The sequence below is a fragment of the Elephas maximus genome, chromosome 19, assembly GCF_024166365.1.
Source record: "Elephas maximus indicus isolate mEleMax1 chromosome 19, mEleMax1 primary haplotype, whole genome shotgun sequence".
NCBI lineage: Eukaryota > Metazoa > Chordata > Mammalia > Proboscidea > Elephantidae > Elephas > Elephas maximus.
Window position 1 is genome coordinate 70,836,686 of NC_064837.1, and position 21,688 is coordinate 70,858,373.

Sequence of the window (21,688 nt, forward strand, 5' to 3'; positions counted from 1 at the left end):
CTGCCCAAGTTCTGAAGGGAAGCCTTTACAACCCGTTTACCTGATTTCTTCTTGTTGGAAAAGGGTGGTGAGAAAACCAACAGCATTGTTTTCCGATGCCACAAGATTGATTATGTTTTTGTAGCAAAAATCTTGATTAAAGGCCATCGTAAAGGGTTTGTTGTGGTGATACAGAGGACGCTTACTGGAGAGATTATGCGAAGCTTGTTGGGTGCTGTAATCTGACAGTCTCTGTTCTTGGGAGCAGTTGGGCCCTCTCGGTGCTGGATGGGACCCCCGCCCCTCCTGACACACCACCTCATGCACCTGCTGACACACCACCCCACGCCCTCCTGACACACCACCCCACGCCCTCCTGACACACCACCCCACGGCCCTCCTGACACGCCACCCCATGCCCCTCCTGACACGCCACCCCACGCACCTCCTGACGCGCCACCCCACGCCCTCCTGACACACCACTCCACACCCCTCCTGACACGCCATCCCACACACCTCGTGACACGCCACCCCCTGCCCCTCCTGACACACCACCCCACACCCTCCTGACACACCACCCCACGCCCCTCCTGACATAACACCCCACGCCCTCCTGACACACCACCCCATGCCCCTTCTGACACGCCATCCCACACACCTTCTGACATGCCACCCCCTGCCCCTCCTGACACACCACCCCACACCCTCCTGACACACCACCCCACGCCCTCCTGACACACCACCCCACGCCCTCCTGACACACCACCTCATGCACCTGCTGACGTAACACCCCACGTCCTCCTGACACACCACCCCACGGCCCTCCCGACACACCATCCCACGCCCCTCCTGACACACCACTCCACGCACCTCCTGGCACACCACCCCCTGGCTCTCCTGGCACGCCATCCCACACCCCTCCTGGCACACCACTCCACGCACTTCCTGGCACACCACCCCCTGCCCCTCCTGACACACCACCCCACGCCCCTCCTGACACACCACCGCACACCCCTCCTGGCATGTGCACCACCCCACACCCCTCCTGCCGTGTGCACCACCCCATACCCCTCCTGGCATGTGCACCACCCTGGGTCTCGCTCAGTCTGCCTTTAGGTTGTCAGAAGCACGTCTCTCACCTAGTCACTCCTGCCCCTTGCCCCACCGGTGTATGTGTCTCCTCCCCTCCCACCCGTGTTTTATGACTTGGGGCCATCATTCTCCCCACACAGTCCACTGCTGCCACGGAAGCTTCTAGAAGGTCCCTGGGCATGTGGAGGGTGTGAGCAGCCCAGTCACAGGGAGGGCCAAGCAGCCGCTGCCCGAGTCTATATTTCCCCATGAGGACTTCTCCCGGTATGCGATGAGGAGGGACCACACCTCACCTTCACGGGCCACGTCTCTGAGGGAGGCACTCTTCCTTCTTATGCACCGTGAGTTGTGAATTTCTTCCTGCCACCTCCCTACTCGCTAAAAGAAACGAAACATGGTCATTGCCTGGTGTCCCACTGTGGCTCAGAGCACAGCCCAGCTACATCAGCAGGCATCAGCTAGGAGAGAAGAGCTGGTTTCAGGACACTCCCACAGAGGCACTGGACTACTCTTTCCATCTCTGTGGTCCTTGGTCACAAACCTAGACAGGACCGCAGAGCCGTGGGCCTGAGAGCTGAAAGGTTTGTTCTGTTTCTACAGTAGAGCAGTGGGAGTACGGTGTGGTGTTTGAGTTTGGATTATTGATGCTGGCACGGAGCCGCCCAAGACCACGGCGGGTGTGTGTCATGCTTCCTCTGCCTCAGGTCCACATCCTAAGCCACACCTGCCCGACCACTCTTGGCCTGGGCTGCATCACAAACAGCAGTGCCCAGCTGTGACCGGAACATGTGTGTCCCTGCAGGGCGCATCTGGCCGTGGGACGTGAAGCCATCCTGGGCGGTATGGTGTGCCGACCCTTGGAGAGAGACCCCTGTAGAGCACAGCCCCTCAGTCATCCTGGTGTGGTCACCTGGCATGCAGTAGGTGTGAGCATCTCTTCTTGCACTGATGCCAGAGCTACGGTCCCAGTAAACAGGGTGGTAAAGTAACCAGCGGGGCTGTTGTGAGCACACCCAGACATGTATTTTCTGCACCGTGGCTACCTGGGGCGGGAGGCGTGCACAGGTGAGCAGAGCACATTGCTCTGCTGGTGGGCAGGGCATGGTCCATCGGTCACTGTTCAGACGTAAATATGGATGTCATGAGATGCCTGGAGGGGATGTGGTGGCCACCTGTTGTTCACAGGTAGCAGGTGAGCTAACGTGTGCTCCTGTGCGTACACACCCACGTAACTTCTCACCTGACTCATTCACTCTAAACTCTGTCCCGTCTCTTCTTTTGTTTCGAATATGTCACGTAAAACCCATCCTATTTGAACAGTCCTCATCGAGAAACATGTGTCCTCTGACGGCACTGCTAGCATTTAAATTCTTCGTAAACAGTAGGGGGATTTCAGTTTTATTGTTGTTAAGAGCCGTCAAGTTGATTTTTCACTCTTAGCAATCCTATGTCACAGAGTAGAACTGCCCCATAGGGTTTCCTAGGCTGTAATCTTTACAGAAGCAGATCGCCAGGTCTTTCTCCCGCAGACCCACTGGATGGGTTTCAACCACCGAGCTTTCAGTTAGCAGCTGAGCATTTAATACCTTTTGCGCCACCAGGACTCCTTCAGGTAACTCACTAGTAATTGGTTAATCCAATGGCACAGAGTCACGGTGTATTTGAATCCTTCTTTAATCCCTTTGTGTTGTTGAACAAGCACTTATTTTTCAACAAACATGTTGACCAGCTTCCCCCAAAGCAAAGAGGTACAGTTATGTGTGGCTGTCTTCCCATCAGCTTCGTGCGCCTGAAGGGAAGACCCCCTGCAGGCCCAGGGCAGAACCTGGCAGGTGTGGTGCCCCCGCATCTACATGGGAATAAGGGGGGGCCGTGGGGCCTCCAGTGCAGTCCCCGTCCTCCCACCAGCTTTTCATTCAGCTGCCCCTCTGCCTGAACTACCTCTCCTGTCCTTTGCCCGTCCCCATCCGATAGGGCACCCCTGCCCATGCCCCTGGGAACCACTTGGCCATGGCCTCTACCTTCCCCTTTGAGCACTGCTGTCCCCATCTGGTCTCTGCTTTGCAGGCACAGGCTTTACACACTTCTTCAAAAGTCCCATGGATTCCATCACCTCCATGTCCTAGCTCATTTGCCTTTCTGCCAGCCTGTTTCTCCCAGCACACTCTCCCGTAAGGCCTGCCCAGCCCCCTAGCATCCCAGTCCCACTCCTGACAGAGGAATCAGTCCCGCCAAGCACTGCATTTCCTAAGACAGTATGGGCCATGGAAGTGGCATCCTGTGCCATGGCTGGAAGGTCACACGGGGTCGCTCAAATCCCTTGGCCTTCAGACTGGGGCAAAGTGCTCGCGGGGCCTTACCTTCCTGCACCATAGTGCGAGAAGTGGTACTCACCTGTAGGACTGTCAAGGAATTAAATATAACCCATAGCCTTCACCGAGTGAAAAACCAAACCAAACCCGTTGTCATCCAGTCGGTTCCAACTCATGATGGCCCCATGGATTACAGAGTAGAACTGTTCGTAGGGTTTTCTTGGCTATAATCTTTACAGAAGCAGATCACCAAGGCTTTCTCCCATGGAGCCAGTGGATGGGTCCAAAGTGCCAACCTTTAGGTTAGCAGCCAATCCCAAAATGTTTGTGCCACCAGGGGCCTTTCACTGAGTGAGACCCTCAGTCATCATCACTTCCCTTTCTGTGCACAACTTATCGTGGTCATCTACTGATGTGTCTCAGTGCGCACTGCATCCCTCTGGGTTGTCTCTGCATCCTACCATGTGGCACAGGGCCTGGCGTGTGTACACACAGTCCATGTTCATTGGATGAGTTGGAAGATCCTTGAGGGCAAAGGTCATGTCATACACACCTTTTGTGATTTCCAGGGACCGCAACAGCACCAGTATGTGGCATGTAGACACGAAGAGTTCAGTGAGTAACAGGCACAGATGGCGTGCCATGAACATGGAATCAAGTGTGCATGGGTAACTTTCATCCAAGGCATGCCGTTGGAGGTCAGAATGACTCTTAGAAATCGAGGAGATAAAGTCAAATGCTACCCTTGGAGCTAGGTCCTACCTGCTCTCAGACAACAAAGGCATTTCATGTGGAAATCCTGCCCTTTGTTAACCCAGTTTCCCTCAGAGAAGGGTTCAGCCTCAGAAGATGACATCAGTGTGATCAAGCCTATTTATCAGCTGGGATCCTGAATCTCTGAAGGGCCTGTTACCAGAATAATGAGACCCTGGAAGTGTCTGGTCACCCAAACTCTTGAACGCATCATTTCCTGATAACACTGCTGAGTTTTCAGCACAGGAAACTACTTCAGAAACCATCAAAGTAGGAAGTGGCAGCTACTTTCTACTAAAACATCTCTCATTTTTCTTTCCTAGGAGTTTCTTTTAATAGTGTTTACACCCAAATTTGGAGAGTGTTACTGCACCTGGCTGCTGACCCATACCCAGACGTGTCAGATTTGGCTATGAAAGTCCTCAACAGCATCGCCTATAAGGTATGTGTGATGGGCTTCTCACCGAAACACTCAAATTTCTGGTTTTTCATCGTGAATATCCAAGGAAGGAACTCCAGGCACCTTCAGGCCTACGCCGTGGTTTAAAAAACGAGTAAATAAAATCCACTTTGGGCAATTTTAGTCCAGGAATTTACAGGTTACCCTGAGCTGTATTTGTATGTACTTACCCATTTCAGGGCATCAGGCAATTAGGTAAGGGTTGTCATTGTTTCTCATGCCCCTTCTATCTGTGGGATCTGTAGTGACAGCCCCTCTTCCTTCCCTGATATTGGTAATTTATGCCTTCTCTTATTCATGGCTATTCTGGCCAAAGGAAACTTTTCAAAGAAACAGCTTTGGTTTCAAAAATTGTCTCTGTTGTTTGTCCTTATTTTAGTTTATTGATATCTGCTTTTATCTTTATTACTTCCCTTCTTCTGCTCACTCTGGATTTCATTTGATCTTCATCTGGTTTCTTAAGGTAGAAGCATAGGTCACTGATTTGCTCCTTTCTCCTTTGGGGACTGTAGACTATTCCCAGTCAATTTGGCCACCTGTCTCCTGGTGGCTTTTCCATGGACCCCACCCCCCCACCCCGTGTGAGCAGAAGAACACACAAAGACTCAGGGACCCCTCTCCTCAGGACTCTGTCCCACAAACCCCAGCCAGCTCACTTTCCTACACCCCCGTCTGTCTCTGAGCCCACTGAGACCATAGGTTCTGTCTAGCCCCTTCTCTCCACCATAGCTGGAACCTGCCTGGACGGTCCGCAGGCCATAAGCTGGGCATTCACTCATGTCCCTCTCTCAGTGGACACCGTCTGCATTACCTTTCATCCAGTGTCTGAAAGACATGTTTCCTGTAGGTTTTCTGGTTGTTTATAGCAGTTGAGCAGCTTACATGGCAGATAATCCTTCATGAATGAGACCAGGAATCATTCGTTACAGCATTAAGATTTCTTTCTATAGCTTTTTGATAAAATTTCAAGCTTACAGAAAAGTTGCAAGAAGAATCCAGGGAAATATCATGGGATTTTACAGTGTGTCCAGTGTGCTCCCAGTCCTCCTCTGACCCCAACCCCAGGGAGGAACTGAGGAACTGTCCTCTCGCTGGCTTTCATCTGAGTCACATGATCCGTGGGAAGTACTTAGTGGGGTTTCAGCCCAGGTCTTTCAGTCCTGTTGTTGTTGTTGTTGTTGTTGGGTGCCATGTCAGTTTTCGACTCATAGCATTCCCATGTGACAGAGTAGAACTATCGCATAGGATTTCCTAGGCTGTAATCTTTATGGAAGCAGACTATCAGGTCTTTTCTCCCACAGAGCCACTGGGTGGGTTTCAACCGCCAACCTTTCGGCTAGGAGCTGAGTGCTTAACCACTGCACCACCAGGGCTCCTTAGACCATTGTTTTTCCCACATCGGTCACCAGGCACTCTCCATGCTCCCCATTGCTATTTCCTTGTTGGCACTAGCCTCCCATGTAGCCACAGGCCCTGCAGCCCCTACCTCCTTTTGCTGATGTCCTGTTTGCCTGGTATTTGATTCCTTCATTTAATTTATTCCTGTTGGTCTAGTTATGTCCTTTCCTGACTGATTAAAACCACCTCATTGTTTACGGCCGCTGCTTCCTTGGCTTGTGGTGATATCTCAAGCGGTAGTGACAGATAGCCACATTGTGTGCACAGTTTGAAATGCTGTGGTCACCAGTCTCCCTGTCCTCTTTAGAGAGCAGTAACAATAATGCAGAAGCAAGTTCTCAGGAGATGTGGCCACATGGACGGCACGCTGTCTCTGCAACCCGAGTCGTCGAGGCCTGAGCACGTCTCCCCTCACCTCCTGCCCTGGGAGGACGGCCAGCTCGATGCTGACAGCTCGGCACTGCCACTGGCCAGCTCAAAACTATCCAGATTGATTAACCCCACACAGGCCTCCCCTCCCCAGCCAGCTACCCACTAGCCCACCTCCTTCCTCACTGTCTCTGTGACTGGTCGCAGAGCCGAGTGAACAATAATTCATCCTCAAAAGGTAGGAACCTTCTAGACTTTCTTTATGTGTTACTGGCCTATAGGAGATGAGCCAGCTTCAACTCATGGCAACCCCATGTGTGTCAGAGCAGAACTGTGCTCCATAGGGTTTTCAGTGGCTGATTTTGCAGAAGAAAATTGCCAGGCCTTTCTTCCGAGGTGCCTCTGGGTGGACTTGAACCTCCACCCTTTCAGTCAGCAGCTGAGTGCTTAACCATTTGTTCCATTATAAGAGACAGCCAGTCAGTTCAGTTAAATTAATCTCTTCATTGTTTAATAGAAAACTAAGAAATAGTTTTTCAATTAAGAATGGGAACAATTCAAAAATAAAACTTAATTTTTTTACTTAAATAATTTTTACAGTTTTATGTGAACATTAATGAATAGGTTAAGTTGTTAGAGATTTGTATTCAAACAAAGTAGAGACAGGCCAGTTCATGTCCTTTGCCCGAAAACCTCCTAGACACACAAAGCTCTCCAGGGCCTTTTCTCTGTCCGTGGAAGGACCGTGCAGCCTCCTGGCCTTGGGCCCATCCAGAGAACTCATAGCACAGCTGCAGCCAACACAGGTGTAGTTGGTTTGATCATCTCCTCCCACAATTAATTTAGTGTTCCGGTTATTTTGGTCGAGGTATTATGTATGAAGCTGATTTAAGTTTATTTTTCAGTGGCTTTTATATCTCTAACCTTGCTAAAAATCATCCTGAGTTATTTAAAAATGTAATCTCAATCCGTTATCATGAGATTTCACAGTAGTAGATTCCTGACTCTGAGCCTGCCCCGGGGTGTTAAACAGTTGCTCTTAGGAACCGCTCCCCAGCACTGAAGCCCAAACCCCACACTCTGTAGTCAGGGCCAGGCAGCTGCCCCCACAGACGTTGGTCCTTTGGGGTTGCGTGTGAGGTGGGTAGCTATGAGCCAGAAATGCCCGTCAATCCCACTTTAAGGTAACTTGGCATCTTGTGTGTGATCTCTCACAGTGTACGAAGCTACACTGACAAAGCACAGCCACCTGAGAAACAGCCTCCCTAACTGAGCTCCAGAAATGCCCATGGATGTGGCATTTGGCTTTCGTGCCTGCTTAGTTGATCTAGAGAAACACGGGCATCCAAGTGTGCACACGGCCATATGTCCGCAGGCCTGCCACACCACGGGGTCAGGGGTCAGCCCGCCACGCCACAGGGGGGTTCAGCCTGCCACACCACGGCGGGGGGGGGGGGGGTCAGCCTGCCACACCATGGGGGCCGGGGGTCAGCCTGCCAGTTCATGGGGACGAGGGTCAGGTTGTCCTGCACCGGCATGAGCAGACTTGGAGCGGACACCCCAGAAACCTCGAAGCATCTTAGTGCAGCCTCTGCATGTTTGTGTGTACGGGTCTGGGTGTGTGCGTGCGTGTTTCAGAGCCAACCCTGTGGCTGGAGGAGCTAGGAGCAGGAGCGTTAGGAAATCTTCTCTTGTCCGCATTTTCATTTCAAGAAATGTCTTCTGCTGTAATCACTGAGGGGCCTGCATTTCAATTCCCAGAGAAATGGGCCTACTTCAGACATTGATCTCTGGAGCCAAACTGTTCGTCATCATCAGGAACAGCCCTGTTTACTACGGTATGCCCTGTAGAATTTTATATTCAAATACAGCAATCACTGCTGGCCATGTGTGGAAGGACCCACACAGCTCAAGAGTGGTGGCCTGGTTTCATGTGTTTACATTCCCGTTCCACGGGCTTGGGGTTTGCTTTTATGGAGGATGCCGTAATTTCTTCGATAATTTCCAAAAGTCTATAAGCTTTATTATGGAAGACTCCAGACCAAAGGAAGTGGGGAGAAGCGTGCACAGATTCCCCAGGAGCCGTCACCAGCTTCAGAGTGTCGCATCATCCATGGCGCAGGGTAACACTGAGGCAGGCTTCTCAGCTGTAGGTTTTCAGATATGAGGGGCAGGTGGGTTCACAGTCACTCACTGTGTTAATGTTCCTGAGAAAAATTATAAACATAACTCACCCAGAAGTAGTGCCATGGCCTCATACTCCCCGGGGCCAGCGTTGGTTGCTGTGTCTGTTGTAGGACCCGTGCAAACGAGACACACTGGAAAAATAAAGGGATGCACTTGATTAAAGGTAAAATGATTTACCTGTAAACTGATGGCCAAAGTGACAAATAAATACCCAGAAAAGCATGTCTGAAAGTACCATTAGAACTGTAATTCATACCTGGACTCACACTTCAGTGAAATCTGTTATTTACCAGTACGCCGCTTTCTAAACAAGTTTCTCCTCCCTGGTCCTTGTAGCTTCTGTCAGTGTCCAGAGTCAGGCCTGGTTGTCACTGATCTGGCCCTCCAGCCAGTAGAACTGTGAGGCCTTAACTCGGCAAGCATACTGCAGCCTCCAGGCCAAAATAAAGCTGCTGGAATGTTCTTGACAGGCACCTTCTGCACTCCTGTTTCAGCTGGCTCAGCCAATCTGCACACAGACATCCTGATGTCTGTTTAATGTAGTTAAAATTGCATTTATTTACCTAAAACCACAACCAAACCAAGCCAAGTGCCGTCGAGCCTTTTCCGGCTCACGGTGACCTCACGTGTGTCAGAGCAGAACTGTGCTCCATAGGGTTTTCAGTGGCTGAGTTTTCGGAAGTAGATCACCAGGTCTTTCTTCAAAGATGCCCCTGGGTGGACTCAAACCTCCAACCTTTCAGTGAGCAGCTGAGCTCCTTCACCCTTTGCACCACCCAGGGCCAACTCCTGGTCTGTAAAGCTGGAGCAGGACCACCTGGAGGGTGCGTATGAGGGTTAGATGCAGTGACAGCAGGGAAACCAAACCCATCACGGCCCCAGGCCGGCCGAGGGCCACTGCAGCTGCCTTCCTTCTGTCATTGGTGTCATCTTCTTCTTCACCATGGTTCTCTGTGACAATGTCACTGGGCCGGAGCAGCCTCTGTGCGGGCACCAGACTCTGTGGGGGCAGTGAGACCCCTGGCCTCTGACTAAGCAGTGGGGGCTCCAGTTGTATGCCCCCCAGGAGTACCTGGGCAGGCCTTTGGGAATCACTTTTTAAGAAGATTCTCACACAAATCCAAACCCTTGGCATAAAACTAACAGGAACGTTTCTAAAATATCCCACTCACCCCCAGATAGGGCAGCTCAAAGCTCACATGTACAACACGTGTCCACGTGCACACACATGCATATGTGTACACACGTTCATGTGCACATACAATACATGTAAATACACACATCCTTGCATGTTGCTTTTATGTTTACATCTGACTGAGAGAGTGTCTCACCTGAGAATTCTACTTTTAACCAGAAGTAGTTGCCACCTGTGAGACACCAAGAGGAAGGAGAAAAGACTTGCAGCCCCTCGCTTGCCCTTCCTCTTCTGGTCTCAACCCCTTGTCAGGAGGGATACTTCTGGGACCCCCAAAGCCAGGCTTATGAGTCCAGTTCTGCCAGTGCCAGCTGTGGGGAGGAGCAGGGAGCCGGCATAGCCGTGGAGCTGCGGCCAGGCGATGGCCTTGGGCCCAGCAGGCTCACTCCTCAGTCTGTACCCCTAACCCTGACACCTAGCAAGCACACTATTATTTTTCTGTTAATCTTCCTAAAAGTTTTCTATCTATGTAAAATGCTGACTAGGCCTGTCCAGTAAGGGCCTCCTCCCTGGGAAGCCTTCCCCTTCTCTGCCACAGCCACCAGTGCCCTGTTCCCTGGGCATCTGCTGTCCGCACACTGGGTCGGGCGGGACAGCTGGGTCACGGTCCCTTTGCAGCCGCAGCACCCACACATCCTTGGTGCGGTGCCAGAGTTTGTAACAAACGGGGGTTGTCAGGCTAGAGAGCCCTCACCCTGAAGGCCCACGGTCACAACCTCGAAAGCTACAATCGTGAAAATCTCATCAACCAGCTGCGCGCCCACCATGTGGAGGTGGGGCTGGCCTATAGCTGCGTGACATAGAGCAAATTCAGCCTCAGTCTCCCCACGTGGGGAGTGAGGAGGGAAGGCAGCTAACCACCTCCTTCTTCCACCTGGTTTTCACCACCTTGATGGGCATGGGGGCAGTGAATGCGCAGAACACAAGCTTTCAGCATGGGGGCCCCCGGGACATCAGAGAGAGGGCTTCTGCGTCACCAGCGCCAGCCTGGCAGGGACTGCGCCTTTGGCTCCAGGCACGTCTAGAAGGCTGTGAGCTTTCCCCAAGTCTTCCTTTCAACTCCCCAAGTCTCCTGTCTTCCCCGTCACCTCCCACTGTCTTTCCGGAAGTTGGGGATGGTGCATATTAGTTTATAGCTTCTTAGTTTAAAATTCCCTTCTCTTTTTAGACTTTTTTAGAGATTATATAGCTCTTAGGTTTTCTGTGTGGGTGTGTGTGCGCGCGCATGCGTGCGCACACACGCCCGTAAAGGCAGCCAGATAATTACCAAAAGAACAAGTCCACAAAGAATATATTACGTGTGTAATTAAAAATAAAAAGCGCTTTTTAAAGGCTGGTTGTGGTTTAGTTTTCTTGCCATTTTTACTTTAAAGGGAAGGATCGTCTCGGAGACCTTGGCGTTGTAAGAGTGGAGTATGTGGTGGCTGTGTTGTCTTAGATCCCAGTCTGTTGGCTGGATTGTAGGTGCAGATCCCAGCTGCCAAGCAAGGGGTTCGGAGACTGAGAGGCATCTTTCAGTAGCAGCTCCAGGCTCCTCTAGACCGTGGACTCCGTGGAGGTCAGGGTTTGCCTGTTGGTCCACAGGGGCCTGAGCCTTAGGGTGGGTTCAACTCAGGCCAGCTCGCAGGGAGCATCTGCTAGGTGAAGGGCCGTAAAGAATCCTCCTGTCCCATCCTCGTTAAAGCCAGAGGACTTGTTTTGGCATCCTTGCACTCTCCAAACCCTCACAACCTCTGGTGTCCAGAACCTACAGGACTCCCTGCCTGGCTGGGCCATAAGCAGCTGCCGGTCGGCCAACGTCTATCACCATTTATCACCCAGCAGCTCTGGTTCCAAAATCTGTGTAAAATCCCATTAAAAAAATTCCCTCCCTAATGCCAGGTCTCAGGCTGGTGCAGACCCACTCCTGTGGAAGGCAGCTGACAGAACCTTCTGTTTGCCTCCGTCTACACAGAGCTGTGTTTAAGGAAACTTGGCAGACGGGTCTCCAGCCTGCCCCTGAGATATGCTGATGGCATTCCTCCCTCAAGTGCAGGCAACTCTGATCCTCCAGACACCAACCCAGCTGCACTGGGCCACAATCCAGACCCCCAGGGATGACGCTGTGGGGTTGGGGTGCCCAGGGCTGTACCCACTCAGGGTGGCCTCGGCCAGCTCTCCTCCCCGCTGGCCGACCATCAAGGAATCTAACCCACAGGCATGGCTCAGCCTGGGGGGCATGTGGGAGGAGGAGCCAGGCAAGCACAGGGTGGAGGGGAGGGGGCTGGGTGACTCCAGGGCTGTGAGGTGAGGCCCCAGGACACGGCCTGGTTGGGAGGGCCTGCTTTGCTCTGGAGATAGGTAGGCTCTCTTCCTGAGGAGTAGAGCTGGAATCAGACTAGTGGCCCCTCAGTCCCTGTCCAGGCACTGTGCCGTTTGTGTGGCCTCCTGAGGAGTTAGGTGAACACCATCGCCGTGGCAGCATCCGCGACTCCTGGCCAGACATCTGATTACGGAGCGCTTCCTGCAGTGGCCCCTCGATAATGCCCTCACGGGACCAAAGATGGACGCCTAAGAGGCCTCATGAAGAGGAGGGCAAAGTGATAGGCCACCTGAGCCCCCCTCGCCTGGGAGGAACCTGCACCAGGGTCTTTGTGAGACGAGGTCGCACTATTGTGGTTCCCTTCCTCTCATAGATCTCAAACGAGAGCCAGAATGTTCTAGAAGATCGGACTAGAGCAGAGTGGTGGGCAGTCTGGGCCCACTCAGGCGACACGGTGGGAAGGGGCTCCGGAAGCTGCTCCGTTTTCAGGGAGGCGGCTGAGGGAATGAGGCGGGCTGTGTGTCTTCCGAAAAGAGAAGCCCCTCAGGCTCCCCCTTCCCGAGAGCCACGTGGGAGCCTTCTCAGGTGGACCAGGCCTCTGCACCTGGAGTGTTTCTCCCACCTGAGGTTTCACAGCTGCTTTCAGCCGGCCGGCGCCAAGCTTCACTGGGCCCCGTGGACAATTCCTAGAGTCTCAGCAGCGTTGTGCTGGGGAAAATTCCAGTGGGACCTTTAGCAGCTTGTCTGAGGTTCCTCAGCAAAAGGCCTTCTCTGCCATTTTGAAGCCACTCAGGAGCCCTCCCAACCTCATGTTCATCTTGTGACCCGCAGATGAAGGCCCCCCACCAGACCTCACGCTTTTATCTCGTGACCCCAGTGAGCCTCCTTCCTGGACCCCCGGTTACTGTGTCTTCGGTCTTCCAGGCCACGGTGAACGCCCGGCCCCAGCGCATCCTCGACACGGCCTCCCTCACGCAGTCGGCCCCGGCCAGCCCCACCAACAAGGGCACGCACATCCAGCCCGTGGGGTAAGTGCTCCTGTCGGGCTGCATGGGCGTGTGTGTGGAACTCTGTCCTGCTGACGCCCTCTGCTCTCTCTGCCTCCTCTGCATCTTGTCTTCCCTCCTCCTCCTCTCCTCCCTCCCTCTCTACCCTGTGCACATACACTGAGGCTCACACATACACTCACACGCACCCTGAGTCCTGCACGCTGTCTTCTGCCTCCCTCTCAGGCGTGCGTGTACACTGAGGCTCACACATACACTCACACGCACCCTGAGCCCTGCACCCTGCCTCCTCCCTCCCTCTCACACGTGCGTGTACACTGAGGCTCACACATACACTCACACGCACCCTGAGCCCTGCACCCTGTCTTCCCCCTCCCTCTCTGCCACGTGCGTGTATGCTAATGCTCACATCTACACTCACACGTACCCTGAACCCCGTACCCGCCCCTTCCTGGAATCCCTGCCTTCTTCGAGGCCTCCTTCAATCAGGCACACTGTAACAACATACGCATAGCAGAGCCTGGTGTCCGTGGCCTGTCAGAGTTGTGTGAGGTGGGAGCCATGTTCTCCCAGCAAGCGCCCCCGGAGCAGCCCCTCCTCTCTCCGGCATCAGTGCTTACACCTCAGGAAGCAGCTGCTGTGTCTGAGTGGTCAGAGCAGGCACATGTGCAGCCCCTTCCGGCCTGGCCCCCCGCTCGGTCAGCTCGCTCGTGGGCCCTGACTGCATTGATTCAACCAACAGGGTCCTAGGGACTCGCCTACCCGCATTAGCGCCTGTCGCTAACCCAGCCTCCTCAGGTGGTGCTGGGAGTCATGCTGGCACGTCGGGTGACGAGGACACTCTGCTGGAAGATGGGGGCTGGCTGAATTCTCGATCTGTCAGAGGAGACTGGGGGGGGGTAGGGCCAGCAGGGGCGCTGGCTGCCCCAGAGTGGCGGGCCCAGGTGACCGCCATGTCTCTCCTCCCCCACGGCAGGGGCTCCCCACCAACGTCCAGCACAAGCAGCTCCAGCCTGACCAATGATGTGGCCAAGCAGCCGGTCAGCCGTGACCTGCCCACAGGCCGGCCGGGCGCCTCGGGCCCCATGGGGGCGCAGTACACACCCCACTCCCACCAGTTCCCCCGGACGCGGAAGATGTTCGACAAGGGCCCAGACCAGGTGGGAGACATGAAGCTTCGAGGCACCTGGGGCTTTCAAACACCAGTTCCCATCAGTTTGAGATGCGCATAGTTGGCTGAGATGCTGTGCCTCCAAGTGTGGGGTGTGAGGCCGGGTGGTTTATGTCACGCCACACCATCAGTGGGGGTGAGGGCAGCCACCCCCTCGGCATGTGGGTACCGCTACATTTGGGGTCCTGCCATGGGCTGTCGCTCACCTTCTGCCTGACAGGCACGCCCCGCTCTGTTTATGCACCCCCATCCTCATGATGGCCGCAAGTCCCCCAGCTCCCACAGCCTCCCATTCTTGTCCCCGTGCTTGGAATGTCCAGAAGCAGGTGAGAGCTTGGCTGTCCTCTGCTTTCCCTTCTGGTGGATAGCAGCCCACTCCACCTGGTGCGGCCGCTGCTCACAGAATGCTTGCTTTTCGGTAAACATTCAATTATGCCTTCAACTTAGTTGAGAACTTAGGAGAGAACGAGAGCCCATAAGCTGGTCCTTGACAAGTGCAGGGACTGTGGCCCTCCTGTGTGTGCGACTTGCCCCACTCTCTGTCAGAACGCAGGCTAGAGGTGGCTGTTCAGGACATGCCAGGTGCTCAGCAGCCCATAGGAGCCCCAGGGACTGAGTGTCTCAGCAGCGGAGGGCACCAGGTGCACAGCAGAATCCTGTGATTAAAAATAAATACGTGATGGGTACATGAAGACGGCAGCAGCTTTGCATACTCCTTTTGGAACAAGCACTGCCATGTTTGGTGATTCAGAGGCCTGGTGCTGGCAGAGTGAGGTTACTCCTCAGATACCTGGGGCTTCTTGTCGTGAGGAGAAGGGGAGGAAGGCACAGAAACGCGCTGTGGTGTGTGCCAGGACACTGCCAACCGCTGCTGCTGTTGCCCCTGTTATGGACTTTCTAGGCACTAGAGGTTAACAGCTGTTTCTGCTTCCTCCCTTCCCTCCTCCCCTGTGAAGACCACAGACGATGCCGATGATGCTGTGGGGCACAAGAGCTTCATCTCCGCTGCGGTACAGACGGGCTTCTGCGACTGGAGCGCCAGATACTTTGCCCAGCCCGTCATGAAGGTTGGTTGTTAGCGCTGGGGTCACCCTCACAGAGGGCCACACCCACACCAGGGTTCGGGGCACTTGTTTGCTCAGCCCATCATGAAGGTTGGTTGTTAGCACTGGGGCTACCCTCGCAGGGGCCTCACACACTGCGGTTCAGGACCCTTGCTTGCCCAGCCTATCATGAAGATTTGTTGTTAGTGGTGAGGTCGCCCTCGTGGGGGGCCACACACACCGGGGTTTGGACCCTCACTTGCTCAGCCCATCATGAAGGTTTATTGTTAGCACTGGGATCACCTTTGCAGGGGTTGTGCCCTTCCTGTCCCTGTGGTACAGACACTGGGTCCCAGGACCCTCTTTTCCTTCCCAGTTTCCCCAGCATCTGGCCCGGGTGCCTGAGGCTCTGTACCCTTCACTCCTGAGCCACACTCCTGCTGATGGTCCAGACCCCTGCCCCGTGTCTGACTGGGGCTCCCATTAGCCTGCAGCCTGGGCGTAAAGGGTACACAGGGCCTTGCGCAGCCGGCTCACAACTCTGGCCCCAGTGCGGCGTCTCTCGTTCTCAGGCTGTTGATGGGAGACCAGACTGCTGTCATGGCAGCTGGTGCTCACATGTCAGGTAGAGCAGCAAAAGGAAAGACTTCACTTACTTCCTGTCTATACGCACGCGTGCTCACACTAATACAGTCTCACACACTCACACACTCTCTGCAATCTCTGCACGTGTGGGTGGAGGCGTCATCTCCTCCTACCAGGGGTCCCTCTGGCTCCGACCGCCAGCGGTGAGGATGCCCGGCGCTGTCCAGCCACACTCAGCAGCTCAGCCCTCGGGGCCGTGACACCAAAGCAGCTGGTGTTTAAAGACGCAGCACCAGGCTGCTTCCAGTGCAGGCGGCTTCTCCACAGCCTCTCTCAGGGCTGAGCCCCACGACTGGGTGTGAGCCTGTTCTGGAGGTTCGTGCCATGTGCAAACGACAGCCCACAGCATCACTACAGGGGTCGGGGGGCAGGGAGCAGGGGCGTCTGTGTCGGCGCAGAATCTTCACACCAGCCTCCCCACAGGACATCCTTCTGGAAAGTCATTTTCAGACTCTCCTATGTCTATGTTCTTTCCCCTCATATAGGTAATTGAAAAGTAATTTCTTTGGAAACTATCTGGGCTCTTGATTACAGCTTTTCTCTCGAGCTCCTTTTTCCCTGTGGCAAATCCTGATCTCCTCAATAAAAACACAGATAATCGTTGCCAGTACCTGAGGCAAGTAATAAAGTTCTAATTTATTGTGCCCCACTGCTGAAAAGCCAGAAGAGGTCCCGCTTCCGTTTTTCAGGTGGACCTGACAGTGTGAACAGCCCAACTTTTCTAGAAAGGAGTTTGGCTTTAAAGAGTCGTAAAAAGCCACTCCCTGTAACCCAGGGATTCCTTTGCTAAGATATTAACTTAAGGAAATAATCAGAGACGAGGGTGATGTTTGTACCATTTATAATAGTGAAGACTGGGATCGATTCACATGTCCAACAGAGAGATGATGTTTAAAAGTCAGGAAACATTTTATGAGATACAATTGGAGCTATTAAAAAATTAAGCTGAAAAAGCTAATTGATGTCACAAGGAAATGCTGGTGATGAGATGTCTGCAAAGGGAAAAAGCTGGACAGGAAACTAGACGTGTAGAATGGTCATAGCTGTCTGTGCCACAGTACACACCTGTGTGCATGGAAAGGGCCGGAGGACCCAAAACCCACCAATGCAGATCTCCATGACATGAGCGGGGGGTGCCGAGCTTTGCTTTTTTCTATGCTCTCCCATCTTTTCTGCCTTCTCTATACTAAGCATGAAGTGCCTTTATGGTCAGGGGAAAGAATATTAAAGGCATAGACCACTGAGGCATGTAGGTCACATCTGAGGTCAGACGCCTACGGTCCAAACCAAGCATGGCTTGGTCCTCTTATCTCCCATGGTCGTGGAGACATTGTCCACATGCAGACTGTGTGGAAAGCGCCCTCGTCCAGTCCCTAGGACGCTGCTGGTTAAGACAGAAGAGAGCAAACCACTTCCAGGACGTGTATGAGGTCAGCCAGGAGCTCCCAACAGCATGGGAGCGGGAGCCAGGAGGTGACGAGAGACCAGCGTGTTGAGGGCGAGTTGTCCTTTAGAACTGTGGTCTGGTCTGTTTAAAAGTTAAATGGGATTTGGCTTAACATTAACAGAGGTTTGGTTCCCTTGGCACAGTCTAGTGCTTTACGGAGAATGAGGTCCAGCAGTGAAGACAGCGAGGCAGGCTGGTCTTACCCCGGCGGAAACGGCAATGGCTGTGAAGGGTGGCAGTCTGTTAGCGTGGTAGACAGTGGCTGTTCTCAGCCGTGTGTGTACGGTGAGGGGGGACTGACACAGATAATCCACAACCCTTGTCTCCTAAGACTGGACGTGGATTTGCTTTCCTCTCCCAGGCACGGTTTACTTAAACCAAAAACCAAACCAGTTGCCGTAAAGTCAGCTCTGACTCATGGCGACCCCATATGCATCACAGTGGAATTGTGCTTCTTGGGGTTTCCAATGGCTGGTTTTTCAGAATTAGATCACCAGGCCTTTTTTCTGAGGCTCCTCTGGGTGGACTTGAGCCCCAACCTTTCGGCTCATAGCTGAATGCTTAATCGTTTGCACCACGCAGGGCTCCCCAGGCACTGAGGTGAGTTTGCACATCAGCTCATTGCAGGAGCAAGTCCCCGGAAGCGTGCTCAGTGCCAGATAGGGGTTCAGGTCCTGTCGGGAGCACCTCTCCAGTTGCTGCTGAGTTGATTCTGACTCATGGCAACCCTACACGTGCAGAGTACAACTGCTCCATAGGGTTTCCAATGGCTGCTTTTTCAGAAGCAGATTGCCAGGCCTGCCCTCCCAGGCACCTCTGAGTGGGTTCAAACCGCCATCGTTTTGGTTAGCAGTCAAGCGCTCAATCATTTGCCTCTCTGTGAATGTTTGTATGTTACTCATCCCGTGCAAAACAAAGGCCAGGGTCTGTTCTGTGGCTAAGGCTACGCCTCCCTTTCTTTAGAGGTGTAGCTGCAAATCTGTGTTCTTTTGTGTCCTTCTGCTTGCGTGTTCCCCTCCCAGGTGTGCCTGAGGAGTCTACACTAAGGAGGAGTCTGGGGCGTCCCTGGCATGGAGGTGACAGAAAGCACCAGCCCCACTCCCTAGCCTGCCTCCATTGTACAGGGTCCTGAAGCTCAAACATGGCAGGTTAGGTCCATCAAGGCAGGGCTGTGAGGAGAGACGGCCCAGCTCTCACTGCTTAGGTCCACCAAGACTGTGAGGAGGGATGTCCTGGGCTCTTAGGTCCACTGAGGTTGTGAGAAGGATCGCCCTGGGCTCCTAGGTCCTTCAAGGCTGTGAGGAGGGACGTTCCGGGCTCTTAGGTTCCATTGAGGCTGTGAGAAGGGATGTCCTGGGCTCTTAGGTCCATTGAGGCTGTAAGGAGGGACGTCCTGGGCTCTTAGGTCCATCAAGACTTTGAGGAGAGATGGCTTGTGTTCTTAGGTCCTTTGAGGCTATGAAGAGGGATGTCCTGGGCTCTTAGGTCCATTGAGGCTGCAAGGAGGGACTTCCTGGGCTCTTAGGTCCATTGAGCCTGTAAGGAGGGACTTCCTGGGTTCTTAGCTCCACTGAGGGTGTAAGGAGGGACATTCAGGGCTGTTAGGTCCACCAAGACTGTGAGGAGAGATGTCTTGGGCTCTTAGGTCCTTTGATGCTGTGAGAAGGGATGTCCCAGGTTCTTAGTCCTTTGAGGCTGTGAGGAAGGACGTCCTGGGCTCTTTCAAGGCTGTGAGGAGGGACGTCCTGGGCTCTTAGGTCCTTTGAGGCTATAAGGAGGGATGTCCCAGGCTCTTAGGTCCTTCAAGGCTGTGAGGAAGGCCACCCTGGGCTCTTAGGTCCTTGAAGGCTGTGAGGAAGATTGCCCTGGGCTCTTAGGTCCTTCGAGGCTGTGAGGAAGGCTGCCCTGGGCTCTTAGGTCCTTCAAGGCTGTAAGGAGAGACGTCCCAGACTCTTAGGTCCATCGAGGCTCTGAGGAGGGACATCCCAGGCTCTTAGGTCCTTCAAGGCTGTGACGAAGGTCACCCAGGCTCTTAGGTCCATCAAGGCTGTGAAGAGGGACATCCCAGGCTCTTAGGTCCATCAAGGCTGTGAGGAGGGACGTCCCAGGCTCTTAGGTCCATTGAGGCTGTGAGGAGGGGACATCCCAGGCACTTAGGTTCATCAAGGCTGTGAGGAGGGATGTCCCGGGCTCTCAGTGCGCAGGAGGCATCAGGAATAACTGTTGAATAGGCGAGTTGTTTCCTCTCATCCATCAGGTATGTGAAAATAAGCTCTTGTTTTTTACCTTTTGAAATGACAAGCTCTGGGTGTTCTGTTGCAAATGAAGCTATATTATGATCAGTTTTGTCTGCAACTCTCAATGACAACCAAAATCCCAGGGTGGTTTCAGGCTTGAAATGGCTTTGCCTTCACATTATTAAGAGTCCTTTTTCTAAACTTGAGAGGTGGAAGCAAGACATCTTTATCTCATTGTTATTAAAAAAAATAATAATGTTTTCTTTTTCCGGGTGCTATTAATAAAAAAAAAAAAAATTTTTTTTTTTAATTCATACTGGTATGCTTCTTTAATTAATTACCTAGCAGGTTATTTGTGTAATAAAATTCATTAGGATCTTTTTTTATTACCCTGCTTCATGCATAAAAACTAAAAATAACTCTATGGCTAAGATTGTACCTCGAAAAGGGTGGAAGAACCCCAGACTCGAACTGTTTCAAAAGGTAAGCATAAGAAACTAAAATATTCACCAGCTAGCAAAATTATGCCCACTGTTAGAGTCATGTGGACCCCGTGGTTAGTAGGACTGAGTACCCACAAACAGGATTGTAATGACAATTTCTGTTGGCGTTTTTATCAACTAATGGGAAGGATTCTAAAGCCAAAAAGAAGCATGTTGTGGACGCGGTTTGCCTTTGTTCATGAGAGCACCTCCTCTCCTCCGTGTGTGTGGCTTTACAGAGGTCACAGCCACCTTAGCAACCACAAAAGAATGTTCAAAATGATCTGCTGTGTACTTCAGAAGAGATTTATTGAATTTTGTTCTGATTGAAAAAGTAATACAATTTTTTTTTTCCTCTCCAGTTGGCAAATTTCAAAGATTGATTCTCCCCAAAGATTGGCTTACAAGGGTGTGGGGAAATCTGCCTCTCAGTTGTGGTTGCTGTGGGTGAAATACTACCTTTATGCAGGGCAATTTGTCAGTAGGTATCAGAATTGCAAATGGGTGCACCCCAGAGACCAGCAAGCCTGCTGTGAGAAATGTGTTCTACAGAACCCCTAGCAACCTTCGGTATAATGATGCGTGTCCACAGATGTTCGCAACGATGGTTATTTGTAACAGCAAAAAGTTGAAAGCAAACTAAATGACCACTAATTAGTTGGAGAATGAATAAAAAGTGATGTATTTATGTAATAGAATACTGTTCAGCCATTAAAATTAATGTCTCATATCTTTTTGTGAGGATCCCCTGGGTGGCGCAAACACTTAAGCACTTGACTACTAGCCAAAAGCTTGGCAGTTCAAAACCACTCAGAGGCTCCTCTGAAAAACCAGCCCCTGAAGACCCCATGGAGTCCAGTTCTGCTCTGACACACTTGGGGTCGCCATGAGTCAGAATCAACTCAATGGCAAACTGGTTTGTACTTAGAATAGGGTATTAATGTGCCCAAGGGTAGACACAGAACTTGCTCCACGGCTGACTAAATCTGCATATATACAAAGCTGTTTCATAAAATACATTATTAAAAATTCGGAAAATAAAAAAATTCGGAAAAGGAGGAAGTCAAACTCAGGATTGCCCGCGATCATGGCTCTTTGTCCTACTCCATCTCACTCACGTTATGTGCTGAGCATTGAGCGTTTCCTCAGGCCATCAACCATTCTTTAAAAAAAAAAAAGCATGGCTTTCCTGTTTCTTTCCTATGACAAATGACACTGCACGTGGCATTCTCATACAGAACACCTCCAGGAACACAGCCTCAAAACGTGACTGTCTTACCTGGACGTTACTCCACATCAGCTCAGTTAGCTGTGGGCTTAGCTTCCTTGACAGGAGGCCGGCTGGTGCCACACCACTTCCACTTCCTGAAACCATGCCTCCGGTTGTTCCCAGGAACTTCAGAAGGAAAGCAGACAGGAGGTTCCCCTCCAGGAAACTCTGACAAGAGCATTTGTTTTCCCATGAAAGCTGCACAGACTCCACAGCTAGATGGAGAGGCCTAGCCAGCATGCTCCTACCCTGTTTCCACCTGACCACCCCCAAGAGGATGGTTGCACTCTGGCTTGCTAGGCACCTGGGGATAGTGTTCCCACTTCTACAGACAGTGAC

The 21,688-nt window shown here is 52.5% G+C and overlaps 1 protein-coding gene across 5 annotated transcripts in view; it reads left to right on the forward strand.

Moving 5' to 3' along the window:
- The window catches only part of RPTOR (regulatory associated protein of MTOR complex 1), a 445,897-nt gene that overhangs the window by 376,801 nt on the left and 47,408 nt on the right, over positions 1–21,688 (forward strand). For 3 of the 5 annotated variants that reach the window (XM_049860923.1, XM_049860920.1, XM_049860922.1), the window contains 4 exons: positions 4,460–4,578; positions 12,879–13,075; positions 14,031–14,214; positions 15,182–15,292. In XM_049860923.1, the coding sequence (XP_049716880.1) occupies positions 4,460–4,578; positions 12,879–13,075; positions 14,031–14,214; positions 15,182–15,292 (611 nt within the window). The remainder of the gene's footprint in view (positions 1–4,459; positions 4,579–12,878; positions 13,076–14,030; positions 14,215–15,181; positions 15,293–21,688) is intronic. The other 2 variants (XM_049860924.1, XM_049860925.1) reach the window with 1 other exon arrangement.